Source organism: Ostrinia nubilalis, chromosome 19, assembly GCF_963855985.1.
Source record: "Ostrinia nubilalis chromosome 19, ilOstNubi1.1, whole genome shotgun sequence".
NCBI classification, from domain to species: Eukaryota; Metazoa; Arthropoda; class Insecta; order Lepidoptera; family Crambidae; genus Ostrinia; species Ostrinia nubilalis.
This window is the reverse complement of record NC_087106.1, coordinates 992328-1018139: the sequence shown is the minus strand read 5'-3', so window position 1 is coordinate 1018139 and position 25812 is coordinate 992328. Positions and strand designations below refer to the sequence as shown.

Genomic DNA, 25812 nt, shown 5'->3' with positions numbered 1-25812 from the left:
TTTTTAAATTTATAATATTAGTACGGATTCAGGGTAGAATCTAACAAATCAGAGATCAAAGGTAAAGCCATTAAGGGAATAGTAATAATCTTGAACAATTTTCACACACCACAACAATACCCAACGCATTCATTTTAATGGATACGTATAATTGCATCTCATCTGAATGGCTATTAATCAACGTTAATTAATCTTAATCATTTATCGTAGTTAAATACATTCGTGACCGGTTTCCATCCCACTTGACGGTTGCAGAAAACATTGAAGTGATGAATTATTTTTTGTTATTATCATAATTTGTGCCATTATTCGATCAATCTCTATGGTTTTGTTTATACTCGACTAAATAACCGACATTATGAATACTACATAATTATTTTATATAGAATCCAAACCGCAACCAAAACGTGGTACCTATTATATCGATGCAAAAGTAATGACCAGAAAGCTTAGGGAATGGCTAACCACTTCCTGCTTTTACAGTGTTCAGGAATTTCTGGACAAAAATTTGCATGTTAATGTATTTTAGCAGAATAGAGCACTTTGTATTTACAACACTATCTGTATCAACCTATTCTTTGCAAATAAATGTCTTTGTCTTTGTCTTTGATATGGTGTTGAAAAGGGAAATATTTGCCGCATCTCTGTTTTTTAAGAAGTTTTTTGTTTGTTTTTTTTTTTTGGGTTGGTTAGAAAATATTCTATATCTGTACGGGCGGGACGCAGTGGAAGTTCTGTAATTCAAACGTACCTAACCTAGCTTAGCTATAAACAGAGATTTATATTATCATATATACACTCGCGAGCAAAAGTATGGAATCACTTACATGAAGTTGTTTCCACGCGATCTAGTGTACTAACGAATTTGTTAGGAACAAAAAAAGTGGCACCGTTTTAAAGATTAAACTTTTATCTTTAAATTGATACCAAATTCATTTAAATCACACCGGTATTTAAAAAGATATCCCGGCTGATGTGAAGAAGTAACGAAAAAGACATGTATGAACTGTTTGATACGTCGCGAGTTGCGGCCTATTTACCCCCTATAAAAGCACGCGTTTTCGGATTTTTGCTTTCACACGTTGATTCATACACATCTCCGCTTCTTTTGACACTTTACCTGGGATTCTACACCTTCAGAAGCAGCACAAATCGTTGCACTATTGCAAGAAGGGCTCAGCCAGCGGGCTGTCGCACGTCAGCGCCACATAAGCCAGTCCTGGGTTTCGAAAGTTTTAAGACGCTTTCGGGAGACTGGTGGCTTTATCCCGAGACCAAGTTCTGAACAGCGCCGGCGCACATCGTAGAGGGAAGACCGTTTTTTCATGTCAACCTCTCTATGAAATCGTCATTTGACTGGAATCGACGTCCAGTAAGAGCTCAGAAATGTTCGAAGGATAGCTGTTAGCGAGTAGACAGTTTGTCTAAGACATAAGCAATAGAATTTAACTCCAAAAAGGCTTGTCACAGGCTCGAAACTGACGGCAGGTCACCGATAAGCACGCTTTCAATTTGCTCGTACACATCTCGATGTTAAGTCGAGCAAGCCACCCCCATAAGCCACTGTTTCAGCGAACCAGCACTGCACAAATCGCTCCTCAGGCCGCCTATAAACCCGACCTCTTTGACTGCTGCCCTGCAAACACAGTTTGCATTCATCGGAGAACAGAACTCGCCTCCATTACTCACCTTCCCATCGAGATGTGTACGAGCAAATTGAAAGGGTGCTTATCGGTGACCTGTCGTCAGTTTCGAGCCCGTGACAGGCCTTTTTGGAGTCAAATTCTATTGCTTATATCTTAGACGAACTGTCCACTCGCTAACAGCTATCTTACGAACATTTCTGAGCTCTTGATGGACATCGATTCCAGTCAAATGACGATTTCATAGAGAGGTTGACATGAAAAAACGGTCTTCCCTTTGCGATGTGCACCGGCGCTGTTCAGAACTTGGTCTCGGGATAAAGCCACTAGTCTCCCGAAAGCGTCTTGAAACTTTCGAAACCCAGGACTGGCTTATGTGGCGCTGACGTGCGACAGCCCGCTGGCTGAGCCCTTCTTGCAATAGTGCAACGATTTGTGCTGCTTCTGAAGGTGTAGAATCCCAGGTAAAGTGTCAAAAGAAGCCGAGATGTGTATGAATCAACGTGTGAAAGCAAAAATCCGAAAACGCGTGCTTTTATAGGGGGTAAATAGGCCGCAACTCGCGACGTATCAAACAGTTCATCATTGTCTTTTTCGTTACTTCTTCACATCAGCCGGGATATCTTTTTAAATACCGGTGTGATTTAAATGAATTTGGTATCAATTTAAAGATAAAAGTTTAATCTTTAAAATGGAGCCACTTTTTTTGTTACTAACAAATTCGTTAGTACACAAGTTCGTGTGGAAACAACTTCATGTAAGTGATTCCATAGTTTTGCTCGCGAGTGTACTATCCTTAACGCTACCACAGTCATACTACAAGCCAGAGAGCACGGTGACGGAAAAGTTCCTAGACGACCAATGCAAGGAGGCCGACGAGGAGTCTGCCAGGCTGCCGGCCTGTGAGGACAAGGATGACGAGCGCGAGGACTTGGAGGAGCAGCCTATCTTAGAGACTGACAGGATGATTGTCATGGGTAAGTGTTAGAGATGAGACGTATTTACTAGAACAGATCCACACACTAGGTATTTTACAGTACTAGGCGGCACCTATTCCATTTTAAAAAATACTTGATCCATCTAGTATTTTATAAATTACACGATTTCCGACCCTACCCTGAAAGTAATAGAGGTTATTATTGCGTAATCCGTAGTCGTGTATTACGCGCACCTAGTATTTCTCGCTAAGCTTATGTGCGAACGTAGAGATTCACTCCGTCTCTGTCTAACCAAACAAATTTGAGCGCGACGAAGCAAACGCACACAAACGTAGTCAAACCATATTCATGTAAATAAGAAAAAAGTATGTAAATATTTTTATGAAATTGATATCTTTTAAATACGCCAACTTTTAAGTTGACAGTCCAAAGCCTGTTGAAGTATGAAGGGAGGAATTATATTATTATTCAATTTTAAATTGCATTATTCATACTACGGTTGTATCTTTTCAAAGAAAATTGTATTTTAAAGTCATATTACTTGGATTAGTCCGCACTAGTCGCGTCAAGTATGCTAAATTACTACGTACTAGGTGGAACAGGTATTTGGATCGAGTATTAATAAATACTTGGAATAGGTGCACCTAGTATCAAATTTACCTAGTATAACCCATCTCTAGTAAGTGTGCTCTGTAATCTACAGCTTCTGAAATGACCCACTTACACTATGCGCGAAATTGATCGAATCAGGGGGCTTAGTGTGACTTTACATCAAACGTCTTCACCAGTGAGCGCGTTACAAAAATATTTTTTATTATTAATAATTATTTAGTTTATTCTGAGAAAGGACAATGACCAAAAGTGGTCCAAATGTCTACCACTAATGAGACCTATATTGACTTTATAGTACATTAAATAGAGATTAACTTTCAGTATGGGACGAAAAAAAATAAGCTGTCAGTAAAAAGTTATGACTGTATGGAAAATTGTAGTCGTTGTAGTTGTAGCGGAGCGGCGCAACGTTTCCACCGCGTCACCGATCCGCTTTGAAACCGCTTGTAATCCGCCAGTGTGGCAGCACACTTGTGTCAACATTAATTCGCTTGTTCTAGAACAAAAGCTGCCCAAAAGGCCGGTTCTACACGTGGGTCCAAGGCCTGGCGCTGAAGTCCACTTACCAGTAGTCAGTCCCAGCGAGCAGCTGTCCAGCCAGAAGATCTGCTTCTCTTCCTACCTGGAACGCATGTGCTCGCAGCGGCGGGACAAGGACGGCGTGTGTGAGTGCAGCGTGCTCTCTCTGTCTAGCGCTCGTGTGACGTCACCGGGGTCCACTCACCAGTAGTCAGTCCCAGCGAGCAGCTGTCCAGCCAGAAGATCTGCTTCTCCTCCTACCTGGAGCGCATGTGCTCGCAGCGGCGGGACAAGGACGGCGTGTGTGAGTGCAGCGTGCTCTCTCTGTCTAGCGCTCGTGTGACGTCACCGGGGTCCACTCACCAGTAGTGAGCCCCAGCGAGCAGCTGTCCAGCCAGAAGATCTGCTTCTCCTCCTACCTGGAGCGCATGTGCTCGCAGCGGCGGGACAAGGACGGCGTGTGTGAGTGCAGCGTGCTCTCTCTGTCTAGCGCTCGTGTGACGTCACCGGGGTCCACTCACCAGTAGTCAGTCCCAGCGAGCAGCTGTCCAGCCAGAAGATCTGCTTCTCCTCCTACCTGGAGCGCATGTGCTCGCAGCGGCGGGACAAGGACGGCGTGTGTGAGTGCAGCGTGCTCTCTCTGTCTAGCGCTCGTGTGACGTCACCGGGGTCCACTCACCAGTAGTCAGTCCCAGCGAGCAGCTGTCCAGCCAGAAGATCTGCTTCTCCTCCTACCTGGAGCGCATGTGCTCGCAGCGGCGGGACAAGGACGGCGTGTGTGAGTGCAGCGTGCTCTCTCTGTCTAGCGCGCGTGTGACGTCACCGGGGTCCACTCACCAGTAGTTAGTCCCAGCGAGCAGCTGTCCAGCCAGAAGATCTGCTTCTCCTCCTACCTGGAGCGCATGTGCTCGCAGCGGCGGGACAAGGACGGCGTGTGTGAGTGCAGCGTGCTCTCTCTGTCTAGCGCGCGTGTGACGTCACCGGGGTCCACTCACCAGTAGTCAGTCCCAGCGAGCAGCTGTCCAGCCAGAAGATCTGCTTCTCCTCCTACCTGGAGCGCATGTGCTCGCAGCGGCGGGACAAGGACGGCGTGTGTGAGTGCAGCGTGCTCTCTCTGTCTAGCGCTCGCGTGACGTCACCGGGGTCCACTCACCAGTAGTCAGTCCCAGCGAGCAGCTGTCCAGCCAGAAGATCTGCTTCTCCTCCTACCTGGAGCGCATGTGCTCGCAGCGGCGGGACAAGGACGGCGTGTGTGAGTGCAGCGTGCTCTCTCTGTCTAGCGCTCGGGTGACGTCACCGGGGTCCACTCACCAGTAGTCAGTCCCAGCGAGCAGCTGTCCAGCCAGAAGATCTGCTTCTCCTGCCCAAGTTCAGTGGGATGTCTTTACACTTGAAGCAAGACGATCGATAGGTTTGCACTTCTATAAGGGAAAAGAATCAATAATTTCAGGTTAATTTCTTTGTGGGTCCAGTTACTATGCCTAACTTTGGAACAAACTTGTCATTTATAGGGCATTCTACTTTAAATGTAAAAATAATAATGTAAAAATGTTATCAATCGAATTAACAAAAATCTCGTATCATAACCAAGTAACTTATTTATTCCAGCTAAAATCCGTACGCCAAAACGCCAGCGCAAAGACAGCACTACCGACAAAGACAAGGAAGTTGAGTTAAAAAAGTTTAAGTCTGAGGACGCTGACGTCAACAAACTAATGCACATCGACGAGACGGCCATAGACGGCATCGAACTCATGGCCAACTACAAGAACATTCTGGAAGACGAAGAGAAACCAAGCACAGAAGACGAAAAGGAATTAAAATCTGAAGAAACCGCTGACGAAGCTGAAACAGTTCTGGATAAAGATATAGCAGAAAGAGACAAAGATATAGATAGAGATAAGGATATGTCGGAAAGGGATATGTTGGAAAGGGATAAGGATAGCTTCTCTGAGATGGAAGACGATGAAAAGTACGCGAAAAGTGATACGGATAATGAGAGCGATCAAGGCAAGAGTGATAAGGCGGGAAAAACTAAGTTTAAGAACTTGAAGGTAATAAAATGTTTTTTTCTCGACTTGAGTTGATAATTCTTTCATTGAAGTCATTAGTTTTGCTTGTAAATGGAATGTAAGAAAAAGGCAGCCATAACTTGTACTGGCGATTAAAATTATGCCTCCCACTCAAGGGCTTAGTAGCATCAGGTACGGACGGCGACATATCATTATAAACAATCTGGGAACTCATGTATTTGTAATAAGTATAATAGAATAAATTTACTTTATTTCACATGTAACATTTAGGTGCATACAGTTTCATTTTCAATAATTAGTTTTTCACGACAGGTAAAATTCCGCATACGTCCAAAGAAACGTGGGGGCAGCATATACACGCTAGTCATAGAGAAAGACCAGGAGAATCAGGACAGCAAGATTGAGAAGGAGCAGGAGAATCAGGATACCAAGCCAGAAGAACCGAAGCCAGAGGAGGAGCCGAAGCCGGCCATCGATGTGGACGCGGCGTTACGTCAGATCCGGCGTGGCTGGAGCGCGCACGACGCGGGGGATCTCACCATCGGGGACCTGTACTTGATGGTGAGCACATTCTAAAGCCCGGTCGCCGAGCACATAGAATTTCGTCCAATGACCCCAAGCTACCCATTGTTATCGCTCGCGCGTAATTATATTGCTGTCGCGCTCGCACACTCACTGCGGCCGATAAGGATGTTTAGCTTGCGGTCATTGGACGAAATTCTATCTGCTCGGCAACCGGACTTAAGAACTATTTCAGGTCAATAAGAACCGTTCCTGTGGGCTCTTCAATTCGATAGAACCATCATCCCAGTTGGTGCCACTTTTTTAAATTAGTTTAGGTCTTCGTTGGGAGACACCCCTGGTAAATAATCGTCGTTAGAAGACTAGTAGCAGATTGTATCGTGCGGATAGTATTCTCGGTGGTCTTACACTTGTTGTTCATAAACCATGATCGCCATATACACGCTGGTGATAGAGATAAAGCAAGAGAACTTCCTGGTTCTCTAGTAAGCTCTCGGAGCCCAAGCCGGAGGAGGAGCCGAAGCCGGCCATTGATGTTAATGCGGCGTTGCGTCAGATCCGGCGCGGCTGGAGCGCGCACGACGCGGGAGATCTCACCATCGGAGACCTGTACTTGATGGTGAGAACATTCTAAAGCCCGGTCGCCGAGCACATAGAATTTCGTCCAATGACCCCAAGCTACCCATCCTTATCGCTCGCGCGTAATTATATTACTTACTGCGGCCGATAAGTATGTAGCTTGGGGTCATTGGACGAAATTCTATCTGCTCGGCAACCGGACTTTAGAACTATTTTAGGTCAAAAAGAACTGTTCCTGTGGGCTCTTCAATTCGATAGAATCATCATCCTAGTCGAGGTCACTTTTCTAAATTAGTTTAGGTCTCCGTGCGTTGGGAGACACCCTTGGTAAATAATATTCGTTAGAAGACTAGTAGCAGATTGTATCGTGCGGGTAGTGTTCTCAGTGGTCTTACAGTTTATGGTCATAGACCAAGATTGCCATATTGACGCTGGTGATAGAGAAAAAGCAAGAGAACTTCCTGGTTCTCTAGTATGCTCTCAGAGCCCAAGCCAGAGGAGCCGAAGCCGGCCATTGATGTGGACGCGGCGTTGCGTCAGATCCGGCGCGGCTGGAGCGTGCACGACGCGGGAGATCTCACCATCGGGGACCTGTACTTGATGGTGAGAACATTCTAGAACTATTTCAGGTCAATAAGAACTGTTCCTGTGGTCTCTTCAATTCAACAGGACGATCATCTCGAAAGCGGAATCCCGCCCTGAATGAAGGTCTACATCTTAGTCGAGGCCACTTTTCTAAATTAGTTTAGGTCTTCGTTGGGAGACACCCCTGGTAAATAATCGTCGTTAGAAGACTAAAGCCCGGTCCGTGAGCACGTAGAATTTTGTCCAATGACCCCTAACTACCCATCCTTATCGCTCGCGCGTAATTATATTGCTGTCGCGAGTGTGCGACTGGCACCCGCAATGAGTGTGCGAGCGCAATAGCAACATAATTACGCGCGAGCGATAAGGATGGGTAGCTTGGGGTCATTGGTCAAAATTCTACGTGCTCACGGACCAGACTATAGTAGCCGATTGTATCGTGCGGGTAGTGTTCTCAGTGGTCTTACGCATGTTGGTCATAGACCAAGATTGCCATATACACGCTGGTGATTGAGAAGAAGCAAGAGAACTTCCTGGTTCTCTAGTAAGCTCTCGGAGCCCAAGCCAGAGGAGGAGCCGAAGCCGGCCATCGATGTGGACGCGGCGTTGCGTCAGATCCGGCGCGGCTGGAGCGCGCACGACGCGGGAGATCTTACTATCGGAGACCTGTACTTGATGGTGAGGACATTCTAGAACTATTTCAGGTCAATAACTGATCGTATGGTCCTGTGGTCTCTTCAATTCAACAGGACCATCATCTCTAAAGCGGAAACCCGCAATGAGTGTGCGAGCGCGATAGCAACATAATTACGCGCGAGCGATAAGGATGGGTAGCTTGGGGTCATTGTTCAAAATTCTACGTGCTCACGGACCAGACTATAGTAGCCGATTGTATCGTGCGGATAGTATTCTCGGTGGTCTTACGTTCATAGACCAAGATCGCCATATTGACGCTGGTGATTGTGAAGGAGCAAGAGAACCTCCTGGTTCTCTAGTAAGCTCTCGGAGCCCAAGCCAGAGAAGGAGCCGAAGCCTGCCATTGATGTTGACGCGACGCTCCGTCAGATCCGGCGTGGCTGGAGCGCGCACGACGCGGGAGATCTTACTATCGGAGACCTGTACTTGATGGTGAGAACATTCTAAAGCCCGGTCGCCGAGCACATAGAATTTCTTCCAATGACCCCAAGCTACCCATCCTTATCGCTCGCGCGTAATTATATTGCTGTCGCGCTCGCACACTCACTGCGGCCGATAAGGATGTGTAGCTTGCGGTCATTGGACGAAATTCTATCTGCTCGGCAACCGGACTTTAGAACTATTTTAGGTCAAAAAGAACTGTTTCTGTGGGCTCTTCAATTCGATAGAATCATCATCCTAGTCGAGGTCACTTTTCTAAATTAGTTTAGGTATCCGTGCGTTGGGAGACCCCCCTAGTAAATAATCATCGTTAGAAGACTAGTAGCAGATTGTATCGTACGGGTAGTGTTCTCAGTGGTCTTACGCATGTTGGTCATAGACCAAGATTGCCATATTGACGCTGGTGATAGAGAAAAAGCAAGAGAACCTCCTGGTTCTCTAGTAAGATCTCGGAGCCCAAGCCAGAGGAGGAGCCGAAGAGAACAGTTTCAGTGCCGTCCTCTGTTATACATGGTCTGCCGATCTATGGCACAGAGATAGGAGTCAGAAAATCCATACTCTATGCGATTGATAGACGCTGTAGCGTCTTTTGTTCTATAGGGTCATGTTCATGGTAACACAGATTTGAGACACTTCTGCGCTATGGCCTCTTTAAATCTACATGGTCACTGTCATAGAAAGAAATTAACCGTTAGATGGCAGAGTGGCTGTCCTTGAATGAACTGGGTCTAGTCTTGTTTCCTTTTTGGGTGTCTTTTTTTCTAAATAGGTTTTGGTTTACGTGCGTTAGTAGATATCCTTACACTACAAAATTGTAGTTTGATAGTTGACACCTAGTGACACAAAGGTTTCTCTTTCAGTTCGGATCCCGTTCTAAGCTAGAACTGGACTACTGGTGGGCGGAGCCTACGCCCCCGTTGCCACAGCCTCAGAAGGCTAGCAAGCCCGATCAGCCGGCAAGCAAGCCCGACGTAGACCGACAGCCTGACAGGAAGGCAGAGGGCTCGGTGGAGGAGAGCGACACTGATATATTCTCGCCGAAGCACGCGTTCAGTCATGATAGCAATGATGCGCTGTCTGGAGATGAGAGGAAAGGTGAGAATTGCATATGAAATAAGGTACAAAAGGAAGTTAGAAGTTAATTTTTAGAGCGCTTTCACATCTTTTGCGACAAACGCGCGACAGACGCGCTGCCGAAAATTTCATACTATGTGACAACTGATGCCTCCCTTCACGTTATAAAAACGCCGCTGCCGCGCTGCTGTCGCGCTACTAACGCCCTAATGTGAAAGCGCTCTTAGGCCAAGCAGAAAATAGAGTAGGCGGAGCTCAAGGTTTCATTTTTGTCGGATTTAAAATCGGTATAAAACTCTTATGGCGGTTTTGATCCTTATGTACAAGGAATTGACGCTGAATGTGGGCCATGCTGTGGATAGTACCAGCCGTATGCTTCTCCCATAGAATAAGACCATCACCAGTATTCCCATGGATGTCGTAAGAGACGACTAAGTAATGCAATGATGTTTGCTGCCCGATTCGTCTAGCCAGCGTGGAGGGTGCAGACTAAATCTTATGTTTCGTTCGTTTGCCTCAACTTAATGTAATCTGCTCGTGCATTGCTGGAGAAAGCTCGGTTTCCCCACAGATTCCACAACGACCGGTCCCGATCTGCCCGCATCCAGGTGCTCCCCGCCGCCCTCCATTTGTATCTGAGAAATAATAAAAAGATGATGATGGCAAATAATCCGAAATGAGGAGATCCTTAAACGAACTAAAGTCGCTAACATAGCCCGACGGATTAGCAAGCTGAAGTGGCAATGGGCAGGGCACATAGTACGCAGAACTGACGGCCGATGGGGCAGCAAGGTTCTGGAGTGGAGGCCGCGTACCGGAAAACGCAGCGTGGGACGTCCACCCACAAGGTGGACCGACGACATCATAAAGGTAACAGGAAGGCGCTGGGCGCAGTCCCCTACCAACCGGGCAACATGGAAAGCATTTGGGGAGCCCTATGTTCAGCAGTGGACGTCCTATGGCTTAGATGATGATGATGAATGATGGCAAATAACTGAGATGATGATGGCACATAAAAAGACGGCACATCACACTGTACTTTAACACTGTGGCATCTTATGTAGTTGTAATAAGTGCGAATTTGCGTTTCTTCTTGTGTCCAGGAGAGCAGCTGGCATCGCCGGAGCACAAGTCGTCTTCGGCCAGCAGCTCGCTGAAGCTGGTCAGCAAGCTCATCAACCGGCCGCAGCCCGCGCCCGCCGCCGACCGCGCCGGCATGTCGCAGCTTAGCGAACGGTCAGAACTTAGCAAACACTTAGGGCTACTACCTGCCAATAATATTTTTCACAAAATCGCTTAAAAGCACGGAAATTTTTCCTTGTCGCGACAAGATCGGTGTAATAAATTGCGGAAACAGATGTATGTTGTATTGAATTAAGCATTATATCACGTTCATGTTTCCAAAGATCACACTTTCATTTCATCACACATTGTATAATTTATATTCTAAGTTACATACTAAGAAAATTATTATAAGTGCGGTCGGTAGCACATCGGACTATACGTGTTTGTTGCAAAGTCACCAGTACTACGTCGAAATAGGTTTTGTCTCGATGTGGCATCGTCTGTACAATTTAATATTGCATGCTCAATATGAGCAATCTGTTGTAACGAATTTTATGCCTTAACAACTGCAAACTGTACACAGAAAAAGCAATAAATACATTCTATTCTATTCTATTCTATTCTATTCACTCCCACAAGAAAATTGCTCATAAGATAGGCCCCCTTAATTTAATTTATTGTCCGTGGTGCATAATCTTTTTCTTAAAGGTTTTAAACCTTTGTTTGTCACCTGTCATCCGCTTTGCAATGGAGGGAAGTCGAACCTTAATTTCGAACTCCTCCTATGTTCTTCTGATTAATTTCGTTGCGGGTCCAATGACAGTTTAACTTTCCCCCGGGACAAACTTGACCTTCATTGGTTGGGTTTTTGTGGCGGTCAAGCTGTAGATCCTGGCTACACAGGAGTTGCAGTGGTGGGAACGAGAGGTGGGAATAGTCCCGTTAAAACACTTAGGGCTATATTTCACCGGGACACCATGGTGGCGCAACTAGTCGCCGGCTACCAACAAAATGTATGCAGCTCTATAGAGAGTTACTCACCTGGTGTCCGTTTGGTTGCGCAAAGCTGCATACATTTTGTTGGTAGCTGGCGACTGGTTGCGCCGCAATGGTGTCCCAGTGAAATATAGCCCTTACGCCCGTATTCACAAACATTACTATGTCTCACAGTGCGCGTGGACGCACAGGGTGATACATGAACCAATCATAGAGCTATTCAACGCTGTGCGTTCGATTTGCTGCTTCACTTTAGCAAGTATCGTTTGTGAATACGAATAACTTTTTTTTTTATGCAAGACAAGGTAGATATTTGATCGCAATCACACCTGGTGTTAAGTGTGATGCAGTCTAGGATGGTACATATCAGACCTGTAAGTGCCTATTTACTCACGCCTTGAAAAGGCTCGGATTATAGTTGTTAAAAGCTGATCGAGTGGACTGTATAATATTTCTGAGATAGGCCTGCAGCTGGTACCTAATTATGCAAGAAGCTATTGAGGAATTTATGGAAAACCTCCAAATATTTTGCTCAAGACCTATTTATACAGTACCAAAGACAGTAAAAAAAGTAATTACAAAAAACCTAAAACAACATAAAAAAAAGTTAAAAATAATATCAAAAGAGGATTGCTGGCCAAACTGCCAGCAACAATAGTGTTCAGGAAAGCCAGCAGCAGGCAGCGAAATCCAGTCCCTAGTTGTTGTGTGTGTTGCATTTCTGCGTTAATAACTTAGTTATAACTTGGCATTTGTGATCACTAAGGCCCAGTTTTTTGATTCATAGTTAAAATAACTAATTGTTAAATTTTGCTACTAATGGTTAAATATTAACAAAATGTTAACTAAGGCCCAGAACAGACGGTGAAACGCAACTGCAACGAAACTGCAACTTTCTGATGATTCTTATGAATGAAACTGAAAGTTTCAAACTGGTCGCGTCATGTGTGGTCTCTCAACGGACGCTATGGCAGAAACTTAGATGCAACTCAAAAGTAACTAGCAGTTGCAGTTTCGTTGCAGTTGCGTTTCACCGTCTGTTCTGGGCCTCATAGTTAAAAAATGTACTAAAAGTCAAGCTAACCATTGTTCGAAAAACATTTTTGTCTGATATTTAACCACTTGTTTAAATATTTATGTATTTATTGAACAGATTGAAGCGTCTGCTCGCCATGGTGGGCAACCCGCACGTGGGCGGCGCGGGCGCAGCGCGCTGCGGCTGCGGACACGTGTGCGCGCTCCGTCGGCCGGCACAGGTACTATACTAATACCACAGAATAATAATAAGTACTACGTACAGAAGTTTTACTTCGCGAAGGTATTTAAAAAAATGTATGCTCAATGTCGTTAACAATATGGTGTAATTTAGCTTGTCTCGCTGACTGCTATAAGAAGCTACAGTGTCGCTCTCTAGCGCATCACCCGCGTATTTTAACTTCGTTCCATAGCGATTTTTTCACAATGAATTTTTTACAATTTCGCTCGTGAATCTCTTGTGGATTACGCCGCGCGTTTTGTTTTCGATGCCTACTCGGGGAGATGTACGTTTACAGGCCTGCTAATGCTAATCGCCGATTTGTACAGAGAATTTAACCAACTACATCCTCCACACTAAACAGGACTATTATTCCCACCTCTCTTTTCCCACCGCTCCAACTCCTGTGTACAGATCTACAGCTTGACTGCCAATAAAAATCCAACCAGTGAAGGTCAAGTTTTCCGGGGGAAAGTTACAGTCATTTGAACTGCAACGCAACAATCTTCCACACTATAGAGCTAGCGCATAACGTAGTCAGTGCCTGAGGTATGGGAGTGGCACGGGATTGATGACATTGACATATTATGACGTGACAGAGCATACAAATCTGAAGCTTAACTGAAGTCTATAGTCTATCCAATATAGCTTGATTAGAATGACGGCTGTCAAACGAATGTGACTAGTGCTGGGTATGTTTCGTACGGTTCACATAGATGTATCGATAAGTTTTCGAAAAAATGATATAAAAAAATGCACCCAATTTTTCTTCATATCTTTATTTATAAAAATGACAATTATGTTTTAAATTTAAAGACAGTAAAATTTAAAATTCATGTCAAGGGTGTACAACCTAAGTCGTAGTCATTATCATCAGTGTTCTTCAGTGGTTTTTTCCTCTCGCTAGAGGGCTGTGGGCATCTCTTCTAGAGCAACGGTGCTATGAATACCCAAAAAATTACCGGTGATTGATTTCCGATGTTTGATTATTTAAGAATGAAATGTTTTTTGGTTTTTAATAGTGAACATTTAGAAAAACGTATAACTGGACTTGAATATGTTAAAAAATTAGTTAGAAAAAAAAATTGTTAAATATGTTAAAAAAATAGTTTTAATTTAATATGACATTTGTCGATATGTCCCAACACTAACATTTTTGTAACTCGAGATAACCTTGTAGAGACGTCGATAATACTCTAGCTTGATTTTTATAATTTCGAATTACTACTTATTGGTGTAATTTAACGCTGCATAAACACGAAATTAACATTTTTATTGGAAGCACTGTCGTCGAAAATATTGTTTGTTGGTCAGACGTGAATTATTTCTTGTCCGCCAATATTAAGCTCTCATTGATCGCTACTACAAAGTTATGTCGTTACTTTTGATGGCAGCTGTCATTCTAATCAAGCTATATTGGATAGACTATAGCTGACGTTTGACGTCTCAAAAACATGTTCCCATGCCGCTCCCATACCTCAAGCACTGACTAAGTGCTAGGCCAAGACTTAAGCCTGTGCCAAGGTGTGTGTGACTACAATATTTTCTTATCTAATATTTCCTCACAGAAGCAGCAGCCGTGCGGCGCGGCGCCAACGCGGCCTGAGGAGCCGGCGGCGCCGGTGTTCCGGCACCCCACGCCTATCGCGCCCAGGCCTGACAACGAGGTATATTTAAATAATCTTGTTTCATAATAGGATGTAGTTCACACCACTAGGCAATTTTCATACTTTTGTGCACTGTCAAAACAGAGTCGTGTTGTATAGCGTCAATAGTCCGCGAGTCCGAGAGTCTTAATTTTACGCTTAGTCGATCTGAATTAAAAGCATTTTTAAAGAATCAAGTCTTGGAATAATGTTGTGTCTACTATACTCAGGCCGAGTAAGAGAAAGACTCGTGTCACGCGGTGTCATAATAAAACAGTGCATAATATCACGTTTTCTCTCGCACTCACACTGGTTTTGGGTGACGTCACTCAGAGGCAGGCATAGCATTGATTATAATACGTAATCTTCTATATAAATAAAAATGAATTGCTGTTCATTAGTCTGATTAAACTCGAGAACGGCTGGGCCGATTGAGCTGATTTTGGTTTTAAAATATTTGTCGTAGTCCAGGGTAGGTCTAAACGGTGAGCAAATAATGAAAAAATGCGATGGCTTATTTATTTATTGCCTTTAAGGCGGAACAGAGTTCGCTGGGTCAGCTAGTAATTAATAAAATATTGGCGAGCCTGCATCTCTGTTTCAAAAATTACTTATGGCCCCGCCTGCCACGAGTCTTGGCCAAGTATAATAACTCGTCGTACTAGCACTTTCGCTAATACTCTATACAAATGTGCACTATAACCTTACTATGACCAGGCCTGGCTCACTCCGCGCGGTACATCCGATAATTACCTACAGCGAAGCGCCCCGCCGGCGGGTATTATATCACTCGAGTGTCACGCGCGCGCTCATCAGGACGCTGGCGTGCGTTGTAGTATGATTATAATTCTATGATCGAAGTATTATTTAAAAATGGACATAAAGAGAAAGAAATATTGTGCGGCGTTCGGGTGTTTAAATTCGAAAAGTAATCTACCGGATATATCTTTTTTTTCGCTTCCCAAAGATGCTGAAAGGTATGTTGGCCATGTAGGTAATCAATATTTTTTTTTTTTTTTTTTTTTTTAATTCTTACGATAGTATAGGAACCTAACCTACTATGACTACTGCTCAGAATGCGTTCGTTCGTTTCAGCCAAATGACGTCCACTGCTGGACAAAGGCCTCTCCCAAGGTTTTCCATAATGAATGCATACTTACCTACATACGTATCTCATTACAAATAAGTAGATTAATTATTTTTTCACTAGACAGCAACCCTAACAGCGTAAGAAGAGTTCAGAGGCACGCGATAGAAAGAGACAAAACTTGTAGGTGAATAAAATTGTAGGTACGTAGTGCTGTGCGAGCTGAATTCCACTGTATCGCGTCGTAGCAAGACTCGCATTTATTTAAATCGTCTTGCGGAGTAATCCTTCTGTACCTGTACTATTACTTATTCTGTGCTATGACTTTGTTACCACAGAAAGTTATTATATCAGTATATTCTTGAAACACAGTAACTCACCCTCATTATACACTTGTTGCAGCTTCAGAAGACGATGAACCTCGCCGGCGTGCCGCGCTGGCGCCGCGGCCGGCCGCGCCTGGCCGACCGAAGAGTTGTAGTGCAAAGACTTCTACCGTTGTTGCCCAAGCTGCCTCCGCCTAACAGTGAGTGTCATCATTATACACTACTCGTCATAGCCAGTCGTCGCTTGCTGTCGCTTGCTTCAACAGAGCGAGGCACAGTCTGGGGCGGAGGACGACGTCAGGTTTTAGTAAGGTTCCCCCGGGCCAGTGGGTATGCAATTACATGCATTTCCTGACGAAAAAAAGGCGAGGATCCACTATTGTGGAGACTGACGGCTGACGGCATGCTCACAACCTAAATTGAATTGTGAGATTTTTTGGAGCGCGATCCGCGCTTCGCAGTCTGCCGAATTGTAGTACAAATACTCCTTCCGCTATTGTCCAAGCTGCCTCCGCCTAACAGTGAGTGAACATCATTATACACTACTCGTCACAGCTCTATCCAGGCGAGGATCCACTGTTGCGAAGACTGACGGCATGCTCGCAACCTAAATTGAATTTTGAGCGAGATCAGCGCTTTACTGTCCGCCGAGTTGTAATGCAGAGACTCTTGCCGCTGTTGCCCAAGCTGCCTCCGCCTAACAGTGAGTGAACATCATCATACACTACTCGTCACAGCTCTAGCCAGGCGAGGATCCACTGTTGTGGAGACTGACGGCAAGCTCACAACCTAAGGCCCTTTTCACACGTCCCGGTTGCCGGCTAACCGGCGCCGGGTATCCGGTGGTGAAGTGTATGGGCATGGTACGTAGCTTTCACATGTTCCGGCGTAATTAATCCGGCATGCCCATACACTTCACCACCGGGTACCCGGCGCCGGTTAGCCGGCAACCGGGACGTGTGAAAAGGGCCTAAGAGTAGTCAACCGCAGAGTCTCGTCGGCCGATAGTTTAGTGGGGCAGTTAATCAGTATGGGCATGTATGGGAGTGCGCACACTACGCCGATTCGATTTGGCCGATTCTTCATACAATTTAAAATCGGGCACAACTATCGGCCAACTAAAAATCAACGGTGTGCGCCTACTCTAAACATCACAAAGCTCTTGTATCAACACATCTTGTTACTTTGTTTCAATAGCTTCTCAGAAATGTAACTCCAACCGGCGTTGAATGTAAACATGTGTCGAACGAACCAAAACAAAGCGATAAGCGCGCGCCCGGTCACTTGAAACCTGACACGCCCGGGCACAACAAGTGGTGGGGGGTCCGGGTATGGAAAGGTTAATGTAATTTTTTGCGCGCTTACTAGTGACGATATAAACTCACACTACACTCCCTGAACTTAGCCTTAAATCATTGCGTTACATTTATCGCGGTCAGTTTGTTAGATGATCAAGGCAAGTGTGCGCTGCATTGCTCGCTATGACCGCGTAGAATCTGTAATAATAACATTAATGTAATAATAATTAACCAAATGCAAAATCTTGTTTCAGATCTAATACCAGTCAAGATCGTGCCGAATTCTCCTCCGGCGCCGCCGAAAATATTGCCCAAACCGCCGCCCACCTCCACTTCAGAGTGAGTACTTAATATAAAAAGCCATGTTTGGTATTTAATGTTTATTAATTAATCGCGATTATAAAAGAAGTCCGGATGTCAGTGACAGTTCGTTTACGGATCTCCTCATTTCTGATTCGATCTCGTAAAGAATCACCGAGCATAGCCCTTTCCATAGCACGCTGTGCAACTTTGAGCTTCTTTATGAGGCATATAGTGAGACGCCACGTTTCGGAGCCGTATGTCACTGGTAACACACACTGATTATAGAATTTCGTCTTATCATCATCATCATTTCAGCCACACGACGTCCACTTCTGAACATAGGCCTCCCCCAATGATTTCCATATCGCTTTCCTGCCTTCCTGCTACCTTTATAAGGTCGTCGGTCCACATTGTGGGTGGACGTCCCACGCCGCGTTTTCCGTGCGCGGGGAAGCGTTAGGGAAGCTTCGCGATATACTCACGTCCGAAATACCGCAGAGTCTCAAGACAAAAGTCTTGACACGTGTGTGTTGCCAGTGATGACATATGGATCTGAAACGTGGTCGCTTACTATGGGCTTCATAAGAAGGCTCAAGGTCACCCAAAGAGCGATGGAGCGGGCTATGCTCGGAGTTTCCCTGCGTGATCGAATCAGAAATGAGGAGATCCGCAGGAGAACCAAAGAGGCTTATATTGGAAAAAATAACATACTTATTAAGTTAAAAAAATATATTGCTATAGTCTGGTCTATAAGCACGTAGAATGTTGTCCAATGACCCCAAGCGGGTAGCTTATCGCTCGCGGGTAATTATATTGCTGTCGCGCTCGCACACTCACTGCGGGCGCCCGTCGCACAGTCGCGACAGCAATATAATTACCCGCGAGCGATAAGGATGGGTAGCTTGGGGTCTTTGGACAAAATTCTACGTTCTCACAGACCGGGCTTTACATTGATTATAAAGGATGTCCCAAAATTAACTAAACTTTTGAATTAACTAGAAAACATAGCTTTTAGCCTTTTGATTACATTGTTTTTATTGGATCATAAAGTACATAGAATAGGGTTATTTATGGAATAACACATCGGGCAAATGGCACGCACGCAGCAACGCACTCGTTTGTCGAAATTTCCCATGACCATTTTGCATAAATGGGGCTGAATTTCGTTGTCGCAACGTTGAATCTCCTTCTTTTAATGCACGTGTGGTTGTGGGCTTGTTGACATAGACCTGCGATTTTAAATAACCCCATAAAAAGAAATCTAATGGTGTTAAATCACAACATCTTGTCCACGACGCTGATTTGAGATTCCTGAATTGTCACCGATACTCCCGCACTGCTTCGATATTGACATTTTAACGACTTGTTTTAACAGTGTGTTTGGCGTCTACAACAGATCCTATCTCCCGGAATTTCTCAATAATTTTTTTCACAATTCACAAAGTTAAAAGACTATTTCGAATTTTCGACCATATTTTGTATGAAATTTTCGAATTGCGGACGAAGACAGGTTGTTTCTATTGTGTAACGCTACATTTTTAGTAGCCCTAAACTATCAGCTGTCGATTTGTTTTATTTTTAGGGTTGTCAACACTTTATTTCATAAATGGTAGCAAATTTAAAAGTTTCGTTAATTTTGGGACACCTTTACTTTCCATTGCTGCAACGCGTGCACTTTTGTCGCAGCCTGTCGTTCTTCTACGTGCTGAGCGAGTCCAACGGGCAGTTCTACTTCCATGACGGAGACCGCCGCATCCCCATCACGCCGCTGCCGAGTGTCGACGCGCCGGCGCAAGGTACATTACATTTTTATTGAAAAACTAGCTTTCCGCCCGCGGCTTCGCCCGCGTGGAATTTCGTTTGTTAAATTTTCCTGAATTTTCTTTGCTATAAACCTCACGGAGCCCGAGACCTTTCCAACGAATGCAAAACCGTGGAAATCGGTTCGTGCGTTCTGGAGTTATAGCGTCAGGAAGGAAAACCCGACTTATTTTTATACAGGGTGTTAGGTAAATGGGTATATGAGCCGACACTAGCCCATGTTAACATGGTCATATAAATGGTATGGAGAAGTCAGAAAGGACAATGGGCAAAATGGTACCCGGCTCCAATAGATATGTGTCTAGTATCGTTTGAAAGGTCTTACCAAGATGAACAACTTTTACTATGACCACCAGCCTCAGATCTGGTTGTGTACGAAGATATACATACTTTTTTGCAAAATGGTACCCGGCTCCAATAGTTATGTTTGTAGTCTCATTTGAAAGGTCTTACCAAGACGAACAACATTTACTATGGCTACCAGCCTCAGATCTGGTTGCGTTCGAAGATAAAGATACTTTTTGTGTAACCTAAGTATCATACAGTATGAAGGGGGACGCGCTCGAGGCAGGGCACCGACGAGATGGTCGGACGCGGTGAGGAAGACGGTGGGCGGGAGTTTGCATCGTGCGGTCCACACAGCTTATGACCGCAGTCTGTGGAGGAACACTATCTATGGTCGCGATCCTCATCAGTGAGGGACCGACTAAGAAGAAGAAGAAGTATCATACGTGTCCATCGTATGGTACTTAGGTTATGCGAGGCAGGAAGGGTTTACTGCTCCAGCATCCTTCCTTAACTCTATAATTATTGATGGGGATAATTGTGAAATAAATATTTTTATTTAAAGAAGTAGGTACTACCCCCTTATTAATAAAAAGTTACACCTAGGAAGAGCCTTGGATTAAAATGACATTTCCATACCAAATGACAATTTAAGCCAGAGTTCAACTAGAGTGTAACTGTTATTAATAAAGGGGTTAAAGTTTTATTACTTCTTAAGGGTTTTATTATGGGTTGCTAAAGCGAATAAACCCACAAGACCCAATAAGTCCACCCACAAGATGGACCGACGACCTCATAATGGTAGCGGGAAGGCGCTGGATGCAGGCCGCCACCAACCGGCCATTGTGGAAATCATTGGGGGAGGCCTATGTTCAACTGGACGTCCTATGGCTAAAATGATCATGATGATGATGATGAAAGCGAATAAAGGGCTAATAGCTTGGGTAGTTCATCGTAGGTATAATCCTTTCCTTTTCAATGCTTCTTTTAGTTATATTAATAGAATGTAGTCATAATACATACTCGTATACATGGATGATTGTGTTATACTTTCATTATAATACTTAGTGGAATTACTGCTTTCAAAACGTGAATTAGAACTGGCCCCATAGCAGACATTTTCCTACATCTAAAGGCCTTTTAAAATATATATTGGTTATGGCTATTGGAGCGGGTACCACTTTCCATACATTTGTGCCCATCATCCTTTGATATCATCATTTTATTTTTTTTAATTTTCATACAAAATAAATTTTATTAAATCAGATTTGTATAAAAATTAAAATAATTAAAATGAAGATATCAATTTTCTGAGTTCACCATACCATTTATATGACCATGTTAACATGGGCTAGTGTCGGCTCATATACCCATTTACCTAACTACTGACTAAATGATTACTTGAGGGTTGTCTATGATGGAATACGAAATATCCGTCTCATCTCAACTGATTATTTTATAATCCTGTAAAGGGACGAAACGTAAAAGTAATTTAAAATTACATCTATGGGTGAAATGAATTTTCACACAAGTATGGCTCTCGAAGAAAACATAATCTGAGGAATCAACCAAAGAAGTGGCTTATTGTTGAAAAAACAGATTACCATGAAGCAGAAACATCAAAAATAAATTACGACCTAAATGTCACTTACACGAGAGCATTAAATTAAATTGAAAACCTAACACTCGCGGTTGAAAAACAAAGAAATCAATTACTCGTCCAAAATATTTTTTCCATATATAAGACTATTAGTCTATTCATTCATTATCTAGGATCGGCATCAGCTTCATATTTAAAAAGAACCTATTTCCAGATGACCCCAGACAAGTTAAGTCCGAGATCCTATCGGCTAAGGCGGACAGTTCGGACGCGACGGACGGCGTCGATTCTACCCCGGACGTCCACCACGAGCCGGAAACTGACCCCAAGGAGTCGACAGAGGCCAAGGAGGCCGATTCTCCTGTCAATGGAGATAAAAAGGAGAGCGCTGATATTGGAAGTAAGTCCTAGAGTCCATTCAAGCTAGCGTTTTTACAGCAGCGTAGTCGTTTGATGAACGTAAGCGTTGCGTTACTCTGGTGTCATTAAATTAATTTAACGAAATATGAAGACGGTCCGACAAGGCGAAGTAGATGATGGCAAGTCAGAATTTAAGATCAGATAGTTTGATAACTCGGTCGAAACGTCAGGCAAATACAGGTAATATTTAAATGTTACCTACCTATCCTCGTATCGCGTTAAAACCTGTTGAAATTAATTCACATAGTTTGTCTTAGTTCCTTGATTTTCTTCGCCTTGTCTGCTACAGTGCACCGCCAAGTTAGCTGGGGGCGACCACGTTTGCGTTTTCCTTAGGGGTTCCAAACCTGAGCCTGCTTGGGGATGTGATCGGGATCCCTTCGTAGAGTGTGGCCAATCTAGTTCCACTTGCGGCGCTTGACCTATGGCCTAATTCACGTATTTTGACAGTCAAGATCGCGCTGACGTTCAGAAGTCGACCCATTGAAAAACAGTTCTAAATCCGTATTCACAGGGGTCATTTTTATAAAACGATTACTCGATAGGATCGCAACTCAAGTGTTTTGTTGTCGTTGAAGTTTTATTACGTGAATAAGGCTACTACAGTCCTCTCAACTTAAGCTGAGAATTGCATTTGTGTGAGTGCACACCGATAGTTTAGAGTGGCAATCGGCTTGAAGCGCGGCGCGTCCCGCGCATGTTTTATTATAGCAAGCGGCCTGAAGCGCGGCACGTCCGCCACGCACCGCTTCCTTGTCGCTCACATACTTCACTTCACCCCCGGTACTGGTAGCAGATACGTGTAATTTTATGTAATTGTGTTCCAAATATTAGTGAAATGGCTCCTACTGTAAGTGAATTTCCTGTACGAAATCCATTAAGCAGCCAAGTGAAAGAAATATTATGCAAATTGAATACGTATTTTAAAGGTGTGAACGAAAAGTTTTTATTCTGTTTTAATTTTGTAATTTTATAAAGTTTGTCTTTTTGTTGTATTTTGTAAGGCTGGCTGGACGCCCTCTCTATAAACGGTGCTCGCAGAATATCAGCGTCGAGGTACTTCGTGCCTTGGCATTTTTTTTTTTTTTTTTTTTTTTTATGTGATAGGAGGCAAACGAGCAGACGGATCACCTGATGGTAAGTGATTACCGTCGCCCATAGACACCCGCAGACCCAGGGGCGTTACAGGTGCGTTGCCGGCCTTTAAGGTAAAGATACGCTCTCCTCTTGAAAGCTTGCAGGTCGTATCCGTCCGGAAACACCGCAGACGACAGTCCATTCCACAGTTTGGTTGTACGGGGCAGGAAGTTTCTAGAGAAACGTACTGTTGTGGACTGCCAACCATCTAAGTGATGGGGGTGGAAGTGCTGTCGGGTAGATCGGTGGCGAAAAGTGGCGGCAGGAATAAGTCCGGATAATTCTTCGGAGCACTCCCCGTGATACATGCGATAGAAGATGCACAGTGAGGATACATCTCTACGCAGCGCCAAGGGGTCAAGCCGATCCGAAATGTCCTGGCAGTCAACGATTCGAGCTGCTCTCCGTTCAATGCGGTCCAGAGGGAGAAGCTGCTTATTATGTTGAGCGAGGACCTGTTTTTATTTATTTATTTATTTAAAAGGATGTGTCAAGTGTCGTTACATCGGCCCAATTGGTAGCAAGTGTTTTATAGACTTCCTTTTAATAAAACATTAATTTTATTTGTATGTGTTTTACTAACGGTACTTTTGGCGATCACTCACACAAATGCAATTCTCAGCTTAAGTTGATAGGACTGTACGCTGTTGCATTTTTATTAATAATAAAATGTAAATTGCAGATTTCCTGCCATCTGAGTCGATGTCGCTATCGCCGTCGCGGCTGCTGCGCGAGACCGAGGGCTGGTTCGAGGGCTCCGTGCAGGACTTCTCGCTCAGCAGCTTCCTCGGCCACCTGGAGGGCCGCGTGCAGCCCGAGCTGGCCGTGAGTGCTCCGTGCATGTCGCGCTGCAGTCGCGTCGCTGTCCCGTCGCGGCTGCTGCGCGAGACCGAGGGCTGGTTCGAGGGCTCCGTGCAGGACTTCTCGCTCAGCAGCTTCCTCGGCCACCTGGAGGGCCGCGTGCAGCCCGAGCTGGCCGTGAGTGCTCCGTGCATGTCGCGCTGTAGTCGCGTCGCTGTCCCGTCGCGGCTGCTGCGCGAGACCGAGGGCTGGTTCGAGGGCTCCGTGCAGGACTTCTCGCTCAGCAGCTTCCTCGGCCACCTGGAGGGCCGCGTGCAGCCCGAGCTGGCCGTGAGTGCTCCGTGCATGTCGCGCTGTAGTCGCGTCGCTGTCCCGTCGCGGCTGCTGCGCGAGACCGAGGGCTGGTTCGAGGGCTCCGTGCAGGACTTCTCGCTCAGCAGCTTCCTCGGCCACCTGGAGGGCCGCGTGCAGCCCGAGCTGGCCGTGAGTGCTCCGTGCATGTCGCGCTGTAGTCGCGTCGCTGTCCCGTCGCGGCTGCTGCGCGAGACCGAGGGCTGGTTCGAGGGCTCCGTGCAGGACTTCTCGCTCAGCAGCTTCCTCGGCCACCTGGAGAGCCGCGTGCAGCCCGAGCTGGCCGTGAGTGCTCCGTGCATGTCGCGCTGTAGTCGCGTCGCTGTCCCGTCGCGGCTGCTGCGCGAGACCGAGGGCTGGTTCGAGGGCTCCGTGCAGGACTTCTCGCTCAGCAGCTTCCTCGGCCACCTGGTGCCCCGGAGCCCTATTAAGAGCGCTTTCACATTTAGGCCACTTTAGCAGTGCGCGACAGACGCGCTGCCGGTAATTTCATACTATAATATGACAGCGGATGCCTTCACATTATAAAAACGCTGCTGTCACGCTTCTAACACCCTAATGTGAAAGCGCTCTAATATTGCGGATGTATAATGATCCCGTGTCTGAAGCTTCAACCACAATAGTACCACACCTCAAAGCAATAGCGGAAGGTATCAACGGGACCCGTATAACCTGTGCTTACTCCTGGCGCTTATTAGCTTCATCATCATCGTTTCAGCCGTAGGACGTCTACTGCTGAACATAGACCTCCCCCAATGATTTCCATCTAGCATCCAGCGCCTGCCGTGAGTGCCGAGTTCTCTCACTGACGTTTGTTTGACGTCAAAAACAACACCGTCCCGTGCCGCTCCCATACCTCAGACACGGACCCACAGTCTTTTATTTTGCCTTAGAAGCGGACATCCCTGTTTTATTAATTCAATCGTTAGATATTACTATTATGTATAAAATTGATAAAGGAACTAGTAGTTGTATTTGCTTAGTTTCGAAGAAATATTCGATATTGTGATTTTAGAAAAAAAACAGTTTTAGAAGCATATTTTCTAAAAAATTACATTAAGTCAGAATTTTGTAAATAAATTTACCTATCACTATAACGTCTACTTTTATGCAAAAATAAATGGTTATTGCTGCAGTAATTTAGGAATTATTTAATAATTTATGATTTTCAGAAAACATTTTTTTCTCCGTTGTCCTAGAAAATTGGCAGCTATATTTACTTTATATTGATGCATGATATAATTATCTATAATACCTGAAAATATTACTTGCCTATCCTAGGTAAGTGCTAGAGCTATAGTAGCTATTTCTGTCGTATACAGACACATCATAGTAATCGCTATGGTATCTTTCTAGACCTAGTATTCTAAAATACATTACCATTCTGCAGGTGGACTCCCAGCTCCATTCCCTAATGGCCGAGTCGAGCGTGGACTACGTGGCCAAGTTCGCCGACCTCGCCGCCGAGGTCACCGACGAGGTCAACCACCTCAGCGATGACCTCACCTGAGCCTGAGCCCACCGAGCACCTTCGGCCGTCAGCAATAAGGTTCACATTGTGATAATTTTGTAGATCGTTTTACATGGTATTGTTTATGTATCTATTTTATTATGTACAATGTACTATCGGCAACAGTGTCAGAGTAATTACAAATGAGTAGGTCATCTTCATAGAAACGCACCGAGCGCGGTTTGTATGTGAGCGCGCCAATACGTATGCGGCGCGCACGCACACACTGACAAAATTTAGCGTGGATTAGCGGGGAATTGCGCCGAATT

The 25812-nt window shown here is 44.9% G+C and overlaps 2 protein-coding genes across 2 annotated transcripts in view; both read left to right on the top strand.

Moving 5' to 3' along the window:
* The window catches only part of LOC135081362 (protein cramped-like), a 12149-nt gene extending 8139 nt beyond the window's left edge, over nt 1-4010 (top strand). Inside the window, exons 3-4 of the mRNA XM_063976082.1 lie at nt 2455-2620; nt 3694-4010. Coding sequence (XP_063832152.1) covers nt 2455-2620; nt 3694-3923 — 396 coding nt within the window. The 3' untranslated portion in view covers nt 3924-4010. The remainder of the gene's footprint in view (nt 1-2454; nt 2621-3693) is intronic.
* On the top strand, nt 3983-25812 carry LOC135081361 (uncharacterized). Its single transcript, XM_063976081.1, has 17 exons — nt 3983-4016; nt 4079-4174; nt 4237-4332; nt 4395-4486; nt 4835-4964; nt 5321-5766; nt 6058-6306; nt 9429-9663; nt 10746-10878; nt 12857-12959; nt 14527-14625; nt 16094-16217; nt 17570-17654; nt 19305-19414; nt 21539-21724; nt 23564-24165; nt 25424-25812. Exons 1-17 carry the CDS (start codon nt 3983-3985, stop codon nt 25541-25543), a joined length of 2940 nt encoding a protein of 979 aa, XP_063832151.1. The 3' UTR covers nt 25544-25812.